Consider the following 18,806-nt stretch of genomic DNA (forward strand, 5'->3'; position numbering starts at 1 on the left):
TGTCGACGGTTTGGTAGGATGCCAAGATGCGAGCACACGTGTGTGTTTGTGTGTGTGTGTGTGAGAGAGATTTGGTGGCTGGTTTTTGATGCTTATCAGATTGAACAGGCGGGTGTTTTGGTCTTCGTACGTCAAGGTATCTCTCCGTGTTTTGGCCAGCAAGCTTGAGAAGGTGAAAAAGGAGGAACGAGGACGAAAGGGGGAGGACCATTCAAGGCTTATAGACTTGGCACAGACAAATACTTCAGACATCCATTCACTCATCCACACACTCACTCGCTCACAGCGGTGTGTGTGTGTATGTGTGTGTGTGTGTCGCCTTTGAAACCTTCTCCTCGTGGGGTGAGAGGGGTGTGGGCGGTTTGGGCCGTATCCGCAGACCGCAGGAAACAGACGCTCAAGGTCGGGGAGGGGCAAACAACCTTTGCACAGACGATTGGGATCTCAGCTCATCGCCTTCCCAATATCGTAACCGTCTCACGCAACGCCCGGTTCACCCTCGTAGCCCCATCGACCCGCCCAACCGCTCTCCCCTCCTACCTGTACAGGTACACTTCAGTGAGTGTGAGTGTGAGTATGTGTGAGAGAGAGAGGGGGGGGGGGCGAGAGGCCCGAGAAGTAAGACTCGACTGGACTTGACTCGACTCGACGCTTCCCTCCGGAACAGGCCTCCCGTCCGCAATCGCATTGACTGCTGTCTTCCTAACCTGACGTCAATGCATGGACCAGGGAGAGTTCAGGGCCAGTACCTGTACTGGCCAGAGAGACGGACGCCAGATCTGAGGCGGGACAGGATTGGGATGTGAAGTGTGAAGTGTGAAGTGTGAGTTTGTCGAGCCACTCGCATCGCACGAATCGGTGTGGCCCGCGTCCCACAGTCGGCGGAGGAACCTTTCGAGGTTGATCGCCAACAATGGGCATGGAAGCCCTGTGTTGAGATTGCGTGCTTATCCAGCACAAGCTCGACGCGGAGAGAGAGAGAAAGCCCGCGTAGCCACGTACGTACTGCCGGTTGCCGACTCACTGAATGCTGCCTCGACGCCTCAAGCTTTACGATTACCTGTACTCTCTTCTCGTGTCCTCTCATCTGAGGCTGTGCCACATACCAAACGGTTGGTGTTAGTGTGCATTAGCTCTCGAAAAGGGAAAAAGAGGCTTAGATCTCTCTCCCCCTCCCCCTTCAACGGCCCAGCCACTATTACATCGTAAGTACACTGGCCGCAGAACACACTCATCGACACACCAACCACAGCAACTGGCGGGGGTTATGTTAAAACAACCATATCAAACGAAAAAATCGTACCCCCGGTGTCCTCTCAGGCCTCATGGCCCACCCCCAGCACAGCCCGACACGACATCCTAGGCGAAGTGAAACGTGAAACGTGCGGACGGATCCCTGCTCAACTCTTTCCTCCCGCGCTGGCGGATCTGGCGATCTCCATCAATCCCTCCCTCCCCCCCACCACCCACAGCGCTAGCAGCCGAATAGAACACACACACACACACACATATACTTTGTATACTCTTCGCTTTCAAGCTTCTGTTTCCTTTCGCCGAGAATCTTCTCCGGGGCTCCAGGTTGGCAAAAAGATTCATGGGCACCCTGGCCGGCTTGTCAGGGCGAATCAACCCTTCCATCGCAGGGCTACAGGTCATGAAGAGCGAGGATGCGCCGGCACTGCACTGGCGGCCAGGCCAGCCTTCGGCGCGAGCTCGATGTCCTCATCCACCAACTGCCAGTGTTTACAAGAGGTGATGTATGTAAGAAGGGTCCTCAAGGGTCCTAGGCCATATATGCCTGCGGTGCGGGACGCAGCTGACGTGAGGATATCGCACGTTCTCAGGCTTGGTGGTATCCGGGTGAATACATATTGGCGTGAAGGCCGCACTCGAGCCTGGCGACGTGGTTATTTTGGTGACACTTTCCCTCCCGTTCTGGCCAGCACTGACGATGCTTTTACACAGCGTCCAATATTGAGTCGGCGCGAGTCGGTCTTCCTCACTGGCTGGTCTATGTCCAAAGCCTAAATTGGGGCGAAGGCCGGAAATAGTCCGTAAGCTATAACTCAGTCTGAAAGCCAATGTTCGGAGCCCAAAGGTTGCATTCGTGATCGACTCAAGCACACACTCCCGGGTGTGTCTGAGCTGGTTGGAAGGCGAGCAGTCTACCACGGTGCGAGCCGGTCTTCCATCTTCAGAAACCTTCCCGCGGCCCGCTGGATGTACACGCGCAGCGAAGAAACGAACCCCACCAGAAGGGAACCAAAGAAGAAAAAGGACAACAGGGTAAACCACTCAGATGAAAGTGGAACTGGCACGCATTGGAATGAATCGCAGCCGAAAGGCGCCAGACAACGTGTCTCGGGATGTTCAGCAAACACACCCCCTCAATCATGGGGAACCTCTCAAAGTCTCTCATTTCAAGTGCAAGAGAGGTGGAGAGAGAGAAGGTGGAGAGGAAGAAGAAGAAGAAGAAAGAGAAGAAAAACACTTGAGCGAGTCTCAGAATCCAGGTGAAACGAGGCACAGCTCGGAACCATCTACGAGGACACGAGCAATCAAGGTGTCCGTGGTTTTTGTCGTATCACCCACCTCCGACCTTCGGCCGATTCCGCCCCTCAGAAACGCCAGACGAAAGGGATTGGGCCGGGACGGGTCTGCGTCGCGCCGTATGTACGCACGGCGCGTCAAAGTGAGTGTGCGTGCCTGCATGCGTCGCTTGTCAAGTTGTGTCAGCCCGAGGATGCTCGTCCTTTACCCCGCCCCTCCCTCGCATCAATATAACCAAAAGAGGAACATTTCCCTTTCGACTCTGACTTGTCGGGCATCTGGTTTGTTTCCGTTATATCAAATTCCCTCTTGGCTTTCTAGTTTCGGTTTCGGTTGCAGGCCATTGAAGCTCCATCCATGTTTGGGGACGGTGATCGGGAGTCGGCACAGATATTCCCATCAACTGTGTCTCTGATCCTTGTAATGCGAGAATCAGGGTGCGACGGATCTCAACATCACATGGAGCCGCGGTTGACTTTCGGAGTGGCGTTCCGGATGCCCCGTTCCAGTGCCGGCTTCTGAATGCCGAGTGTGGGTTTTTTCTGAGGTGGCACCCCCCGTTCCGTCCCCCGAAGATGCGGCGCCAATTGGCCTACGCTGAGACAAGCATAAAAAAAGTGTTTGGGTCCGGCTTCGGTGCAGCATGGACGCAGCTTTTGATCATTCGTCAAGGCAGGGTGGCTGTTTGTTGAAAATGAACATTGCTCTCACTCCATCAAGCCAACTACTGAAGCTTGAAACCCCTCTTGAACCCGAGGTGCACCTTCTTCATGCCCGCTAACTGCTAAGAACAATAAATATATTTACCCATTACAACGTTCATCATACGGTATGAACGATCTTGCGAAGCAACTGCTTGAAGCCGGTCTCTTTATGCTCATATACCTCCTCACGTGCTTTTTCTTGCCTGATGGAAGTGAACTCTGTCTCGAAGTCCATCTCGCTTACAGCAATGACTCGCGACTTCAGGTAAAACTTGAAGAATAAATACAGCGCTAATCGTGATCATCAGCTTCAGTTCATCGCTGTTGGTTGGTATGATGATTCGAGTACGCACCGGCAAAGACGAAAACGTTGACGTAACAGGTAAGAAACCCTGAGGCTGTGAAGTTGCCTGTTGTGAAGACATCGAACCCTGGGGCCATAATATGAGCTTTTTTCTGACGCAGTGAGGAATTTGGGGCGGAGCCCAGAGGACTAACCTGAGAAGAACACAACAAGAAACACCATAAATAGAGTGATCCACGATACGTAAGGCTGACCTGGACTTCGGTAGGGAAGGTCTATAAATAATACAGTTAGACATGTTGTGATATTGCTATCGAGGAAGTTGAAGCACCACGATGGCTCACCATTTCGAGAGTAACCCTGGGCTTTGAGTCCAGCATAAAATCGAAGATATGTCACTTCTATAACCATCCAACCGATAAGGCCAGCAACAGTCGTGATGTTGACGAACCAGCCAAAGACAACGGACGTGTTGTTGGCCACGTTCAGGTAAACGAGAGGCATCAAGGCGCAAGTCAACCCCACTGCGTAGTGAGGCGTTCCAAACCTATTGCAGCGCTGAAGGATCTTGGGTGCGTGGCCATCACAGCTCAGGCCGTACAGGGTGCGGGAGGCAATGAAGACACAAGCCGAACCACTGCTAATGGCGGAAGTGCATACCACGGCGTTGATAATGGAGGGTAACACTGAGACTCCGGAACGGGTGAAGGCAATGACGAACGGGGACTGTTGTGCGGTTCCCGTCGAGATACGCAGTGATGGGTCATCCGATGGTCTGCATTCGATTATCGCGATGTCAGACATATTCCGCTGGTTCAACCGTGGTCACAGGACTTACACAATCATCCCGACAACGAGGATGCTGAGAACGTAAAAGAAGAAGACCCGGAAGAAGGTCTTCCTCGTGGCAGCAGGGATGATCTTTCTTGGCTCCCGCGTCTCGGAACCGGAGATGGCAACGACTTGGATGTTGCCGTAACTAAAGGCGGCCGAGAGGAGAACCTTCCAGAAGGCCAAGAAGTTCCCCGCCGGCCCCGGGACGAGGTAGCTGTTGAAAGCCCCCGGGTTCTGCCAGTAACGGAACCCGATACGCTCGCCGTGCGGTCCTCCGCCGAGGTCGATGACGAGGCCGCCGATGATGAGGCCGATGATTGTCATGATCTTGAGGGATGCAAACACAACTTCGGTCTGGTCGATTTGTGAGTTATGTTTTTTTTAGAAAGGACCACAGCCACGAGGCCTTGTCGAGAGCTGGGCCCAGAGGAAAGAGAAAAGAGGGTTCTCACTTCACCGTAAAGCCGAACGCCGCAAAAGTTCACCGTGATGATGAACACCAAGAACACAGTGATCCAAACGCCTGGGTTGACGGACGTGTTCCAGAACTGAATCAAAGTGGCCGCCGCACTGATTTCGGCGGGAACCGAGATGGACATCGTGTACCCTGATCCAACGTTAGGCGACTCGTTCGTGTGCAAGCATGGCTGAGGGCGCATCTGGCGACTCACAAAAGTTCCATCCCGTGGCAGCGCCTAGTGCGGGCTCGACGAACTTGGTCGCATGACGTATGAACCCTCCCGTCGATGGCATGAAGGAGGTGATCTCGCCTGTGGTGTAGGACACGCCCGCGGTGACGAGTCCCATCACGATATACGCTAGCAACGCCCCAGCCGGTCCTGCAGTGACGATTGTCGAGCCTGAGCTGAGGAACAGACCGGTTCCCTGGACTTGGTCTTAGTACAACATGTCGACTTATTGCAAAAGACGATTTGCGTGTGTGTTGTGAATGGAAAAACCCACAATCATTCCCGCAATCGCAATCATGTTGATGTGCCGAGACTCCAAGTCGCGTTTGATCCCCCCATCCCCGTCGGGAATAGGGGTGGATTGGACGGACCCAGAGTCCGTCTCCGCGGCCGTCCCAGCCGTGGCCTCATTCTTCTCATTCTTCTCGCCTTCCATTGAGAGGCCCTCGATGCGAGTTGGAGATGTTGGCGATATCGGACGAACTGGGGCGTGTCGGGTGCCCGCTCAAGTTGTCGGATACTGAGTGTTGCAACTTCCCATGGCTAATAAATGTGGGTGGCCTCTTGTTAATGAAGGGGTCTTTGTAATAGCCCACCAGAGTTGTTGTGTCTGATAAGATGTCCGGAGCTGCCACTCAGGGCCTTTGGATAGGAGTGCATATCTGCGCAACTCCGCAGCCAATCGGCGAGTTGGTGATCGACCGTAAGACGCCGGTGCCGGGATCAAGCTTCGGCCAAGAACGCCGGCCGATAAGCTTGGCTGCATCCGAATGTGCGGGGATAAAACGGCCTGTCGAACAAGATAAAGCGCCATAGATACCAACAACCCTGCCATATCTACCAAACATACACATCCCTCGACAAATCGACTCCTTTCACCCGCACGATACAACCCAACCAGCCATGACATCCAATTCGACTCCAGAAGACAGCTTTGAGCTGTACGACCTCAGGGTTGAAGTCGTGTGTCCGCCCGGAAAGAGGATCATGTGCGGGGCCAAGGAAGGGGACTATTTCACCCTCAAGGGCGAAATGCTTCACCTACCGCCAGGCCAAGGCATCAGCATCTACAGCCTTTGTGGGTTGACAACTCCCACCCCAGAAAGAATCAAATAAAGCAGACGCTAATGGTATGGACAGCGTCGGTGCTGCCACTTCTACCTGCAAAGCAACGGGTCACTTCGAAGAACGACTGGATGTCAACGGATGCATTGATCGCCTGTCCGGATCCATGTTGCCCTTCTCAGTTGAAAATTATCCGTGAGGGCATCAGGACTTTCCGTCACTCAGAGACAACGGCGGTTCCCCTTAACCCCACCGACGAATCATAGCACAGGATAAGAACAGGCTCTTGTGTAACAAAATCCCATGATGGCATTAGTCACGCGAAAAACACGCCGTCTTGGGCATTGAAACCTGCTTCGGCCATGATACCAGCCCATTCCTCATCGTCTCCAAAGTCTAAAGTCAACCCGGCCTCCATCTGGCTAAAGACACGGGCCGATGTTGCTGTGATGCTGCTCTCAGCTCCGCACGTATGCCTGCCGGCTCCAGGCTGGCTGTGAGACTCGGTCGCAGTGGTGTCTCGGGCCACCAGCTCCTCGCTTGAATCTTTGGCGATTTTGGCCAAAATTTTGTCGAGAAACCTAGACTGTAGTGCACAGCTTGAGCCTGACGGCGCAGCTTGCTGGGAGAACGCGCGTGCAGCACCTGAGATTGCGCCGTGGATGGCGGGTCTTATTTGGCTGGAAATCGGATGCGGAGTCGACATCAAGAGCTGTAGAGGAATCATGAGCAAGAAAGTCATAATAACACCCATGAGGAATTCATACCTTTATCAGAAAAGCTGCACTGTACGCAGTCATTACGTGAATAGAGTCCTGGGCAAAGTAGAGCCACGAGGAATAACGACATATGAGGTGTAGCATCTCTAGGGCGCTAGAATAGCTGACCCAGAGAGCCTCCATGTGGTACGATATGTTTTGATCAGCCTGTGCCAGAATGTCCTGCAAAGGCAAGCTGAACAACTGCAGCCGAAGGTGGGTGCCATAGAATTGAATCAGGAAGGGGTGGCAACTGTCTAGTCAGTTTGTCAGCAAGAGTAGCTCGCTGATCACTGAGCAGATTCGATGTTGCTTTCACCTTTGTCGGCCATATTGAGCCACCTTGATTCCCATTCCTCGATTCTGCCCTTGATTATGGCAAGCAAAGACTCGAGGTTGTGCAGTTGCCTGGCGCGAACCCTACTCGACCGTGGTCCCAGCAGCCTGAAGACTTCAGAACTCAAGAGGCGCAATGTAACCAACGCACCGAGAAATCGGTCTCCGGGCGTGGCCATCGTGTCCCTACACCATGCTTCGATAGACTCGACGAACTCGCTTCGTTCTATCATCCAGGGCTTGCCCGTTTGTAGGCTCATGCTGCGATGTGTCAATGATTGTGTGAGTCCACTTTGTGGACCGGCCGATGCGCTTGGTGTCTTGGAGTCATCGTACCTTCGATCGTACACAAATAGGACAAACCAGGTCCTCTCAATGTTCCTTGCTTGGCGACGTTCCAGATCCGAAGCCGAGGGCGGATGGTGGTGAGAGTAAGGGGCTAGCCGATGCCAGCCCAGTTCCATGCCCATCCTGATGACGTACCCCAAGAGCATCCAGGCGCGGGTGTCCTGTGACTCTTTCCAATACGTCAAGATCATAACAGCTTGTGCTGTCTCGACTGACTTGGTGCCCTGTCGGAAATCGCTGGCGTGGATGTCTTCGGCATGCTCGCGGAGCTTCTTGTGAAGGGCTGGGTTGAAAGCTTTCGCAGCGGCTGCCAAGACTGAAGTAAGCAGAAATGCGGACTGTTGCCGGACTCGATCGAAGGTGTGTAGTTGTGGATCCAGCTGACTGATGTATGGGTTGAGGTTCTCCATGAAGCTATCGCGGCGTTATTCGCTATGCTCAGCAGATAAAGACAGAAGGCGAGGACAAGAGAATAGGGTAGGGTTTTACTTGTCAAACAAAGACGAGGCGATTGAAACGTTGACGAGACCTAGTTGAATCGGGTCGTCTGCAGGAATGAGAGGCTCATTCGATCGCGAACCGGGGCGAATCGAGTCAGGCGCATTTAGTATACTTCCGAGAGAAAAACTGCCGCGAGTTGCTTCACGGCTGAACAGCCCGGCCGGTTGGAGGCTTCCACTGCTCCAGTCGGGACTTCGTTGTGGTACTGCCGATGCCGCCGGACCGCTCCCGATTTGTCCATCTTCATCTCGTCTGGACGACACCATAGGAGGTGAGCTTATCGTCGCCGATGAAGAGGCTTTGTTGCGCCTCGTAAAGCTTGAGTAAACCACCACTTGTCAGTCTTAAACTCGTTTCCCGCACAACCGGTAGTCTGTTGAATCACACGCACTGCGTCCCCGGTTTCCTTCCTCGGCGATGTTCCTGGAAAATGCATTTCAATGATTTGCGAGCACAGCGCTCACAGGTTGCATCATCACCACCCGTGATGCACTTCATCTTGACACTCCTGCACTGGAGGCAAGCCTTGACACTGATCACCAGAGCGGTTGATTAGCCGACGAGATATGCCTGGTTCTTGCGCACTGCACTACGTGGGCACTTACGCCGGTTTCGTACTTGTTGGTGTTTCACTGCGTTGCTCCATCGTGATAAACTGGCTCGCCGGTCAAGCCACCACGGACACCTGATAAGAAGCCCGACCTCGAATTACCCGCCGGTTAATGTTTACGGGGAGATGGTATCATGTGCATCGTGGAGGATGTCCAGGACCCAGAACGGCTCTTAGTGCGGCCTCGGAAGACTGACTGAACCCTTCCCGGAACTGCCTATCTCAGCCGCCCACTTCAGTCCACTTCTGTTACCCCGCTGGTATCAATAATATGAGCGGCAGGGAGATAAGCGGGGAAGAGTCGGCAACCAAGACAGACCCTTGGACGCCGGTTGAATGAAGGCCGACGCCTGCCCACAGTTGATGAGACGAATGCCATCATACGATCCAAGAGTTGTTGATCTTGCATTCCGCAATTGCAGATCTTCAGATGCGCATCACCGCATCATCAAACTCATGGCCAAGACTTGACAGGAGACCCGTTGACTCTTCAAACTGTTTCCCTACTAATCATACCCATCACTCACTACAAGACCGAAGACATGTCACCCCGCTTAGACGGCCAGAGCGCCAAGACGGCGCACGTCAACATGATGACGGATACCATTATCACAAACCTCCCAACCGAGAACCTGCGGGCGATTACGCGATCGCTGCTGGCTGCTCATCCGGAAATCACCGCCACCTTTGAGGCAGAGACGAGGAATTACATCCAAGATGTGGCCCTCCCAGCAGCCCGAACGCAGCGGCCCGCAAGTACCGACGTTGCGTGGCTCAAAAAGACCCAGGCGACGATCCGGTGTATGCTGGGCTGCGGGCTCAGTTCACAGAGCATCCCGCTCATGGAAGAGGTCGTCACCGAGGGCGTGAGACTTCTGCTCGACCCGGACACGACGAAAGAGGACACGCTCGACTCTTTGGCTTCAATCGACGGTGACATCGTGCAGATCATGACGGCCGTCGAGAAGACATTGCTGGCGGCCTCACGGACGGTCCTTCTGGACGAAGAGCGCAAACTCGTGACAGGTCTCCATCGGTGTCTCGTAGACTCCAGGACAGTCACAGACGAGAAAGCTCTCGAATACCCATACGGAAGAGCGCTCTTCTCGACCTCGATGCTGCTGGGAGTCCCCCTTCCAACGTTTGATACGGCAACGGAACTCGGAAGCCTGGCGCCCGGGGGTCTTACAGAAGCCAAGGAGACATTCGAGATGAACGGGCGCAAGCTCCCTAGAGTGTTCTCGGGGCTTTGGCAGATGTCCAGTCCGTCCTGGGGTTCCGCGCCGACGTCCAGGATCATCGCCCAGTTCTCCAAGCATCTCGAAGCGGGCATGACGGCGTTTGACATGGCGGATCACTACGGCGACGCAGAAATCATTTTTGTAAGCGATGCCTTCTACTGTGTTGCCCACTTCCTACTGACCAGGCCCAAGGGCCGTTTCCGATCGGCATACCCCGTCAAGGACGCGACGTTTGCAGCGACCAAGTACTGCGTCTTCAACCCGATGAAAGTGACGCGAGCTGCAGTGCAAGCCAACGTCACCGAGCGATGCCGGAGATTGCAGACTGACAAGATTGACTTGCTGCAATTCCACTGGCAGTTCGTGAGTAGCCAGCCTGTTCAGGCCCGCATCGTCGTTGCAATCGGCAGTAGCTAAGAATATGGAATAGTATGATGATCCTCAGTATCTCGAAGCGTTGCGCTTCTTGGAAGAAGACCCCAGAGTTGCCACCTTGGGCCTCTGCAACTTTGACACTGAGCACCTCGAAGCGGCGATAGCACACGGCGTCAAGGTCCACACGAATCAAGTGCAGGTATGAGGAACAGAGACTCTTGCATTCGAGTATGGGCGAGGGGATGGGGTGCTGACCGTCATGACCGCTCTAGTTCTCGTTGATCGATTCAAGACCGACAGTGAGGATGGGCAAGACATGCGAGACCAACAACGTCAAGCTCCTGACCTACGGAACACTGGTACGTCGGGGTTCGAACTTGGACTTTTTTATTTTTGCCCGGTGAAACGAAATGCTAATCAGCGTCCTTTCCGCAGTGCGGCGGCTTTCTCGCCGACAAGTGGCTCGGAAAGGGGCAGCCCGATCTCTACGACGCGGCCGTCACGCCGAGCCAGCGCAAGTACTACGCCATGATCCGGAGCTGGGGAAGCTGGGAGCTGTTCCAGGAGCTGCTGCGGGTGCTGGAGACGGTGGCATCGAGGCACAACGTCAGCGTCTCCAACGTGGCGACGCGCTGGGTCCTGGACTTCCCGTACGTCGGGGCCGTCATCGTCGGGGCTCGGATGGGCATCAGCGAGCACACGGACGAGAACCTGGCCAGTCTGGGGTGGTCGTTGGAAGAGAGAGATCGGGACGCGATCGAAGACGTCTTGAAGAAGAGCAGGAGGCTGGAAATGTTTGACGCGATGGGCGATTGCGGAGGAGAGTATCGATGAAGGCCACATGGTCGGTCCGTCGTGGACACATCGGACAGTCGCTCGAGAGGTGCGCCCACATCACATCACCGCCGGCGGGGGCATGTCAATGTCAATAGCCGCGCCATAGCCGTGCAAATGGATATTTTTCTATTGACGACTGCTTGCCGTTTGCTGTTAAGCTAACTAACTCTCGGGTTAGGATGGGTATCATAAAAGCCTCCAAGCCTCTTCGTGCGCAATTTGCTGCCTGCCTCTCCGCTGTTTTGTCAATATCGTATCATAGCTACATCCCGCCATCTTGGCATCACCTGAAAACGCGCCGTCCGCCGGTTCGGACAGGGAACCTCTCGACGCCGCTCTGCTGCTGCTCGTGCCACAGGCCTTGAATGCCCGCCCAGCCTCCATCCCCCGACATCTTGTAACGTCGCCAGGCCTCGCGGAGATGATCCGGTCGCAGAGGGCCCCTTCGGTCATCTTTCGCGGCCTGAGACTGGCTGGCCTCGTCCTTTGGCGGCGGCATGGGCGCTTCGGACTGCTTCTCGCCCGTGGCCTTGATCCACTCTCCCTGCACATCCCGAGCTCTCTCAATGAGCTCTCCGATGAAGAGCTTCGATACCGACTTGACAGCCAGGGCGACGTTCGGGGGTACGGATTGCGAGACGGTCGCGTTGACGACCTGCGGATGCGTCAGTGGGGTACAAAAAGCCGTCTGTCGGGCGGGATGAAACCTACACGTTTGACCACTGCGTCTGTCAGTTTGGCAGCGCGCCATTGTTCGTATCGGTCGTATTGTTCCGGGTCGAAGGACTCAACGAGCATGGCACGTAATCTTATTTCCTCCTGCTTCTGCTCCTGAGTCCTGACTGTAGAGTCCACCAACGCCATGCGCATGTCGTTATCGTCGTCTTCGTCATTGGCGCCATCCTCCTGGCCTTCGGCGCCCGCGCCCGTTCCGCTAACCGTCGTGGGCGCCCGCCCGCCTACGAGCGACGGCGTCTGCTCCCTCGCCTCGACGTTTGTTTGATTCTTGGGCTTCCTGCCGCGCTTTTTCTTAGGAGGTCCGCTGACCTGACTACCGCTTACGATGCTCAGGTTGTCAGCCGAGGGTGATCGCGGGAATGGCGATCTGGCTTCGGGGGGGAAGGAGGTCTGGCGAAGGGGATGCGCGGCGGCCGAAGTGACGGAAAGGGTCGAAGCCTTGCGGCGCTTGGCGGATCCTGGAGGCGCGCCATCTGAGGCGCGCTTCTTGTTTGACACCGGGAGCTGTGCGGAAGATGGGTATGGTGGTGAGAGGGCCGTCGGGGAGTACGAGTATGGAGGAGAAGCCATCGTGAAGGATTGGCGACAGTTGTGGAGGTTGATCGAATCGCAGGGTATCGAAAGTTGCCGGTGGAAGTTTGCAGTCCAGTTTTTCGGATGGACGGAGAGTGAGGAGTAATTTCTTTTTTTCTTTGCAAGAGCCGGGAGCAATTTTGTCCAAGAACGTGTCGGTTGCGCGCCGTAGTTGAGGTTGTTGATGGGGATTAGATTCGATATGGCAATAGGTACCTGAACGGTGAAGTCGCGCCGCGAGATGCCAGAGAGTGATTAGGCAAGCTGACTCAGCATTTGTTTCTTGGAAGGAGGGAGGATCCCTCAATCACATGACTGGAATGTGGAACAACGTGGGCGTCTGAATGGGGGATGGAAGACCCTGATCTAGGTTCCTTGGTACCTAGGTATTGGGAGCACCGTGAGGTACGTACCCAACCGGGTACATTAAAAAAGCGGGTACCTGTCGGAGCTTATAGCGGTTGTGAACGCTGAACGGTGCGCCGCAACCTTGGTGATCGATGGTGCTTGCAGCCTCCGAGTAGCGTGATACCGCACGATAAGATAAGGCCGCCCGTAACCGAATTTTCTGCTCCGATTTCCCTCCAGAGCAATTGAGTCCGGCGGGCCGAGCTTTTTTTGGGGGGGGAGGGGGACTTGACTCGACCTACCTACCTTAGCTAGATATCTAGAGCAATCCCCCTCCAACATCCCACGCCCCTCACCTCACCTCATTTCTACTTCTACAACTAAACACAAATCACCGGCATACTGCCCAATTGCAAAATGACTCGATCCGAGCCCTCCGAGAGAAAAGGCCACAAGCACCGCAAGAGCCAGCTCAATGGCCACAGCGGCTCCAGCGACCTGAGCGAGGCCGAAACCGCGAGCCAGTCCAGCAGCAAGCGGGACTCTTCCAAGAAGCGCAAAGGCACCGACGACGATGCCAGAGTCAACGGCCATCCTGCCAAAAAGACGCGCCGCCCCAGCCTAACCCAGCCGGCGCGCGACCCGCGCGACACATTCACCACCAAACCGGCCAAGAAGAAGTCCAAAGCTAAGACGGAGGGAGCATTGACAAGATCCCCGAGCCCGGTGATTGACTTTGACGGCCTGAGTCGCCCGAGTAAGACTCAAACCATATGCCCAAACCAACCCCTCACGCTGCTTTCATGGCCACTTGTCGACTAACTCGCGCCCTCTTTTTCTCTTTACCAGGCCGTGGAACACGCGAGCGACTCGAAGAATCCCCCGAGCAGGCCGCCATCCGTCTCGAGAAGCTCCAGGGCGCCGTCCGTACGATTCTCGAATGCGTCGGCGAGGACCCCGACCGCCCGGGCGTGCTCGACACCCCGAGACGCTACGCCAAGGCCATGCTCTTCCTGACCCGCGGCTATCAGGAGAACGTCAAGGATATTGTCAACAACGCCATCTTCCAGGAGGGCCACAACGAGATGGTCATTGTGAAGGACATTGAGATCTTTAGCATGTGCGAGCACCATCTCGTACCCTTTACCGGCAAGGTGCGTTGAGTGATACCCTTAAACAGAACATCGGCAAAGAAGCAATCATAAATTGGTGGTCCTGTGGTCGACGGCTAATCATATGGGGAACCCGTAGATGCACATTGCCTATATCCCGAAGAACCAGGTCATCGGCCTCTCGAAGCTGCCCCGCATCGCCGAAATGTTCAGCAGGCGGTTCCAGATCCAGGAGCGCCTGACCAAAGAGGTAGCCTACGCCATCATGGAGATCCTCCAGCCGCAGGGCGTGGCCGTCGTCATGGAGTCCAGTCACCTGTGCATGGTAATGCGTGGCGTGCAGAAGACGGCGGCGAGCACAATTACCAGCTGCGTACTGGGTGCCTTTGAGAAGAAGGAGAAGACGCGCAACGAGTTCCTCAGCCTGGTGGGGTTGAAGAAATAAAGAGATACATGCACTATACCCACCCCACTGGGACCTGTCTCGTCCTTCGACAGCAGTGGGTGGTACTCGTGCCAGATTCCCTTTACCACTTATTTTGCGGATTTGAGGCGTTTTGGTTTAAACTGGGCATGCATCATGACCAACTGGAGAGACCATGTTTTCAACACTGGGTCAACAAGCGCGTTTGGCGGGGTTCTGGGAGGTAGAATTTTCATGAGAAGGGAGAGCTCAACGCTCGTTCAGGATCTAAAAGATTTTTCACAGCGCGAATAATACAAAAACAACCGACTGCACGTCGCAGGTCGGCCACCGCCATGTCGTCTTCTGTCATGGTGCGACAGACGGTCTCGGGAGTCGGGAGTCGGGAGGGCGGTGAGGTCTCTCTTCTCGTCTCCCTGCATTGTGGCTGGCTGCACTGCATCGCGCGATGGAGGCGCAGTAAAAACATGTCCAGTGAGCGACTGAGAAAGGCACAAGAGCTATGTCCCGCGCAGAGGAAAGCTCATGCGGGGGACAGAAGAAGCAAAAACGAATTCCAGGCAAGGAAACCTTCCATGGTCGAACTGGGGAGACGTTTCAGTGAGAAGAAAGACACGAAGCATCACGGCCGAACGCGCGCCAACTAAAGCAACGATTTACACGATCTCCAAACGCCAAGGTCGAACAGCATAACGACTCCAACACGCTCGACTAGAATGGGATCCCCAAACTTTTCGAAAAGTTTCTACTTCAACTCTGGGCTCTGAACTGGTAGCGGGTAACCCGACCTGTTTCCGCGATGGATCATGTGTGAGAACTGTTGAGCAAAGGCTTTGTTTCCCGACAATTTACAGTTCGAGCCAGAAGAAAGCGTCGGGTTTTTGCATGTAAGTACACTCAATGCAACTACCCTCAGCCATCCTGTTTGGCATGTGGAAGATCTATCTCGAGGTTGATAGCCTTAAGAACACCATACGCCGACGGACAACTGCGCACACCATTTGTAAACAGGCCATCGGAACTCCTCTGGCCGACCACATTATCTAGGCATCCGGCCAAGGGAAATGGAACAACTGGACGTATGGCGTTTTGCTGCTTGCCGTCTCTACCCATTCCTCAGTCGTCATCCGGGTTCCATAAAGATAAACGATCTAAGCCGATAACGACATGAAAGACGATAAGTAAAGAAAATTGCAGGCGGGGAAGATACAGGGCGCTCACTGTGGAGTCGTCAACGCTATTCCCGCCCCCAGAACATGTCTTCCTAAATTCACCCGTGTCACTTACACCGGGCTCGCACACCCAAAGCTCGTGGCCCGAGACTTGCCGTCGAACGCCTCCACCAAGCCCTCGATTGACGAGTACATGCCCAGCGCCGTCGTCACGAGCCCGCCGAGCATGTACACAAAGTTCCACGTGTTGAAGACGGGCCGCCTCAGGAACCCCCTCCAGTACCGCCGGAACCCGCCGTCGACGTACGCGTACCGCCCCGTCGCCGGGTCGAACCCTTCCTCCTCGGGCACCATGGCGTCCCTGCGGACCCAGAACCCGAGCCCGAGCAGCGCCGGCAGGGTGTAGGTGAAGCTAAGGATGAAGAGTGCGCCGATGAAGCCCGACACGAGCGAGAACTGCGGCACGGCAGCGCCGACGACGAAGGCGAGCGCCCAGTACGCCGGCACCGCGGCCGCCCACAGCATCTTACCTGCCGCCTCCGTCAACGGCGGAGCCCCGAAGACGCCTTGAAGCAGCTCGACATAGAGCACCTTCATGCCAATGTTCCCGTACAGGCCCGCTGCGACTAGCCCCGTGGCGAGCCCGAGGACGTTGGTCGCCGTCTGCCACCAGTACGGCGACAGGCTCTGCGTAACCGGGTTGAAGGCGTACTGGCCCTGGAAAGAGTAGACATACAGCCCGAAGACGAGGTAACAGGCGTAGATGAAGGCCTCGCCGCACAGCAGCGCCTTCCAAAAGTCCATTGGGTGCCGCATCTCGGCCATGAAGGCCGCGAAGATGAGGCACCCGCCGTACGAGTAGACGGCCTGATTGAGCCCGTTCATCGACCCCAGGAACCCGGACCCTCCGGACGCCTTACCGGGGGGCGGCGTGCCGGCGTACGTCAGGACGGGCCCGGGACCGAAGGCGTCGCCGAAGGAGGCCTGGGTCGCGGCGAAGTTGGGCGGCGAGTGGGCCACGACGCCCATGCTTTGGTCGTTCATTGTCAGCATCTCTCTCTCTCTCTCTCCTCTCATCAAGGCCAGGCTCAATAGAGCCTTGGAAGAAAAAAGTAACAAGAAAAAACGGAGTCGACGACTCACCAGATGAAGATGATCAGCAGGTTCGCCCAGACGGCCAGGTTCGCGATCCACGAGAAGCGCTGCAGGGTGCGCACCTGGCCGAGCACGAAGCCGGCAGCCGTGAACATGACGAGGCACGCGACGAAGCAGACGCCCGCGCCGCCGTCTGGGCCCCGGGAGATCTGGGCGATGGACTGCCCGTTGCCGAGGATCAGCACGCCGACGAAGAGCAGCAGCTGCAGGCCCTGGGCGAGGTTGACGGCGTGCCGCGCGCGCGCGCCGAAGACGCGGAAGTACAAGTCGCCGTAGCCCCGGAGCGGGTACCGGTCCGAGTCGAGGCCGAGGAAGGACTGGTAGAGGATCCAGCCGGAGCTGTTGTTCAGGTAGTGCCGGAAGTCAGCCTCCCGTCCCCCCCGGTTCGGCCAACGCATGCCTCGACTTACTAGAACGACATGATGCCGAAGACGGTGTAGAGCGCGATGCCCGGTCCGTACCCCATCTGCGCAAAGGCCCATCTAGTTCGATTCTCTGTTTAGCATCATCGGCTCCCAATTACCGTGGAGCATCATGTCCTCACGGCGTTGAAAACGGTCCTAGGATGTCCGTCGTAATCAGGTAGAAGATGGCGCCCCAGCTCGCGGTCCTCATCGCCCGACTTGCCCTCTTCCACTCCTCAGGCGTCACGGCGGCTGCTGCTGCTGTTACTGATGCTGCTGCCGCCCCGTCGTGTCCGTCCGACGCAGGCTGCTGCAACGCCTTGTCGCTCCCGTCGTCGTTGTTCTTCTCGCTGTTGCCCGCGTCCCCGGCAATCCCACTGACGCCCCCGTTCCCGCCTTGGAACCTCTCCTCGTGCTCGTCGCCCTTACGGAACCTGTCCTTGATGACGCTCTTCCATGTCGTCGGGCCCCGGGCCTGCAGGTACCGCTCGTTGGCCAGCTTCTCCTCGGCCCGTGTGATGGCGGCCCAGTAGAGATACTCCTCGAACGTGACTTTCGGGTCGTGGAGGTTCGCTGCCGGTCCCGCCATGTCGATGAGCTGTCCGTTCCCGCCAGAGGAGGTCTAGCCGGAGGGGTTGGATGTGCTGCTTCTGCTGCTGCTTCTGTATAATTGGGAAAATAGCCCCTGGGCGTCCGTGAGCGCGGACGCGACGGGGTGTTCGGGCATGTTTTGCGCGGGGGGGTGTGTGTCAGAGTCGGGATGACTTCAGGCCCAGTAGGCCATGGGGAGGCAGCGGGCCTCGGAGCATCTATTTCCTTCCGAGGCGGAATGTGGAATGGCATCTGCAAGGGCAACGCGGGTGTTTCATGGAGTTCAATCCCGCTCTCATCCGGGCATGACGCCCCATTTGGCGATATATCACGTTTGAATCATCAGCATACAGCATACAGCACTTCCAAGACACGCAGCCTGAAGCCCGGCGTTTCGACCGTGATGCTTTCCTCTCGTCTGCCACTGACCCGGGGGGTCAAAGGCACCGTTCAGGGTTGTTCCCTCGTCTCGAAGCCAGGCTTCCCCGGGTCCGAACTTGCTGCAATCCCAATTAGGGAATTCAAGCAGCCTTGACGATTCTTGCATGGTCGTACTTTGGCCCGCGAGAGCTGTTGATTGGACATCGGAATCCATTCCGCTCTACCGCAAGAAGGTGTCCGACCATGGGCCTTTCTCTCCCTCTTTGCTCTGTCAACCCCCATCACCAGGACTCAAATGGAGGATGAAATGGCAGCCAAAGTTGGTGTCAGGTGTCCCGAGAGATGGCATGTTTGTTAAACATATTCGGCGGCAAACACATGGTGTTGGCTGCCGCCTTGCCTCATAACATCCCTCCAAGAACAGTTCTCTCGATCCTTCGCTCGATTTTCTTAACCTCGCTTCATCATACCATGGATCACACAAGGTCCAGGGTAACGGTTTCTTGAATGTCTTCAAAGCTTTTTCGTCCAAAAAAAAGGGGCCCCCGGTTGTCCTACGTCACTCGGCAAGACACAGTTCGCCACCTGTGCAAGTAAGTGGAGGCATTCAAGCGGTCCCTCCTGGCACAAGTGTGGCAAATCGGCGGAACTTTCCTATACGCACCAGTCCGGTTGGAGCATGACAAACACCAGGAGAAGGCTCCGGAGATACCACGGCATGCGCTGATTCCCATTTCGACAGGCTCTTTTATTCCA

The 18,806-nt window shown here is 55.8% G+C and overlaps 6 protein-coding genes across 6 annotated transcripts; 2 read left to right on the forward strand and 4 right to left on the reverse strand.

Moving 5' to 3' along the window:
* Nucleotides 1-3,372: 3,372 nt before the first annotated feature.
* On the reverse strand, nucleotides 3,373-5,622 carry CH63R_03599 (Amino acid permease; the record flags this gene model as incomplete). The annotated part of the gene is made up of 9 exons (XM_018298574.1): nucleotides 3,373-3,545; nucleotides 3,608-3,703; nucleotides 3,753-3,833; nucleotides 3,903-4,333; nucleotides 4,397-4,746; nucleotides 4,845-4,999; nucleotides 5,064-5,277; nucleotides 5,356-5,564; nucleotides 5,616-5,622. 9 exons carry the CDS (start codon nucleotides 5,620-5,622, stop codon nucleotides 3,373-3,375), a joined length of 1,716 nt encoding a protein of 571 aa, XP_018159820.1.
* An 840-nt stretch (nucleotides 5,623-6,462) lies between these two features.
* On the reverse strand, nucleotides 6,463-8,735 carry CH63R_03600 (Fungal specific transcription factor domain-containing protein; the record flags this gene model as incomplete). The annotated part of the gene is made up of 5 exons (XM_018298575.1): nucleotides 6,463-6,858; nucleotides 6,914-7,161; nucleotides 7,224-8,002; nucleotides 8,078-8,341; nucleotides 8,695-8,735. The coding sequence occupies 5 exons, from the start codon at nucleotides 8,733-8,735 to the stop codon at nucleotides 6,463-6,465; spliced, it is 1,728 nt and encodes a 575-aa protein (XP_018159821.1).
* Nucleotides 8,736-9,241: 506 nt separating this feature from the next.
* CH63R_03601 (Aldo/keto reductase) lies at nucleotides 9,242-11,149 on the forward strand (the record flags this gene model as incomplete). The annotated part of the gene is made up of 4 exons (XM_018298576.1): nucleotides 9,242-10,303; nucleotides 10,371-10,514; nucleotides 10,588-10,674; nucleotides 10,751-11,149. 4 exons carry the CDS (start codon nucleotides 9,242-9,244, stop codon nucleotides 11,147-11,149), a joined length of 1,692 nt encoding a protein of 563 aa, XP_018159822.1.
* A 286-nt stretch (nucleotides 11,150-11,435) lies between these two features.
* On the reverse strand, nucleotides 11,436-12,460 carry CH63R_03602 (Transcription initiation factor tfiid subunit 11; the record flags this gene model as incomplete). The annotated part of the gene is made up of 2 exons (XM_018298577.1): nucleotides 11,436-11,807; nucleotides 11,864-12,460. 2 exons carry the CDS (start codon nucleotides 12,458-12,460, stop codon nucleotides 11,436-11,438), a joined length of 969 nt encoding a protein of 322 aa, XP_018159823.1.
* Nucleotides 12,461-13,584: 1,124 nt separating this feature from the next.
* On the forward strand, nucleotides 13,585-14,368 carry CH63R_03603 (GTP cyclohydrolase 1; the record flags this gene model as incomplete). Its single annotated transcript, XM_018298578.1, has 2 exons — nucleotides 13,585-13,965; nucleotides 14,063-14,368. 2 exons carry the CDS (start codon nucleotides 13,585-13,587, stop codon nucleotides 14,366-14,368), a joined length of 687 nt encoding a protein of 228 aa, XP_018159824.1.
* A 1,262-nt stretch (nucleotides 14,369-15,630) lies between these two features.
* On the reverse strand, nucleotides 15,631-17,667 carry CH63R_03604 (transmembrane amino acid transporter; the record flags this gene model as incomplete). The annotated part of the gene is made up of 4 exons (XM_018298579.1): nucleotides 15,631-16,549; nucleotides 16,663-17,013; nucleotides 17,085-17,156; nucleotides 17,219-17,667. The coding sequence occupies 4 exons, from the start codon at nucleotides 17,665-17,667 to the stop codon at nucleotides 15,631-15,633; spliced, it is 1,791 nt and encodes a 596-aa protein (XP_018159825.1).
* Nucleotides 17,668-18,806: the final 1,139 nt, after the last annotated feature.

This window comes from Colletotrichum higginsianum, chromosome 3, assembly GCF_001672515.1.
Source record: "Colletotrichum higginsianum IMI 349063 chromosome 3, whole genome shotgun sequence".
Lineage (NCBI taxonomy): Eukaryota > Fungi > Ascomycota > Sordariomycetes > Glomerellales > Glomerellaceae > Colletotrichum > Colletotrichum higginsianum.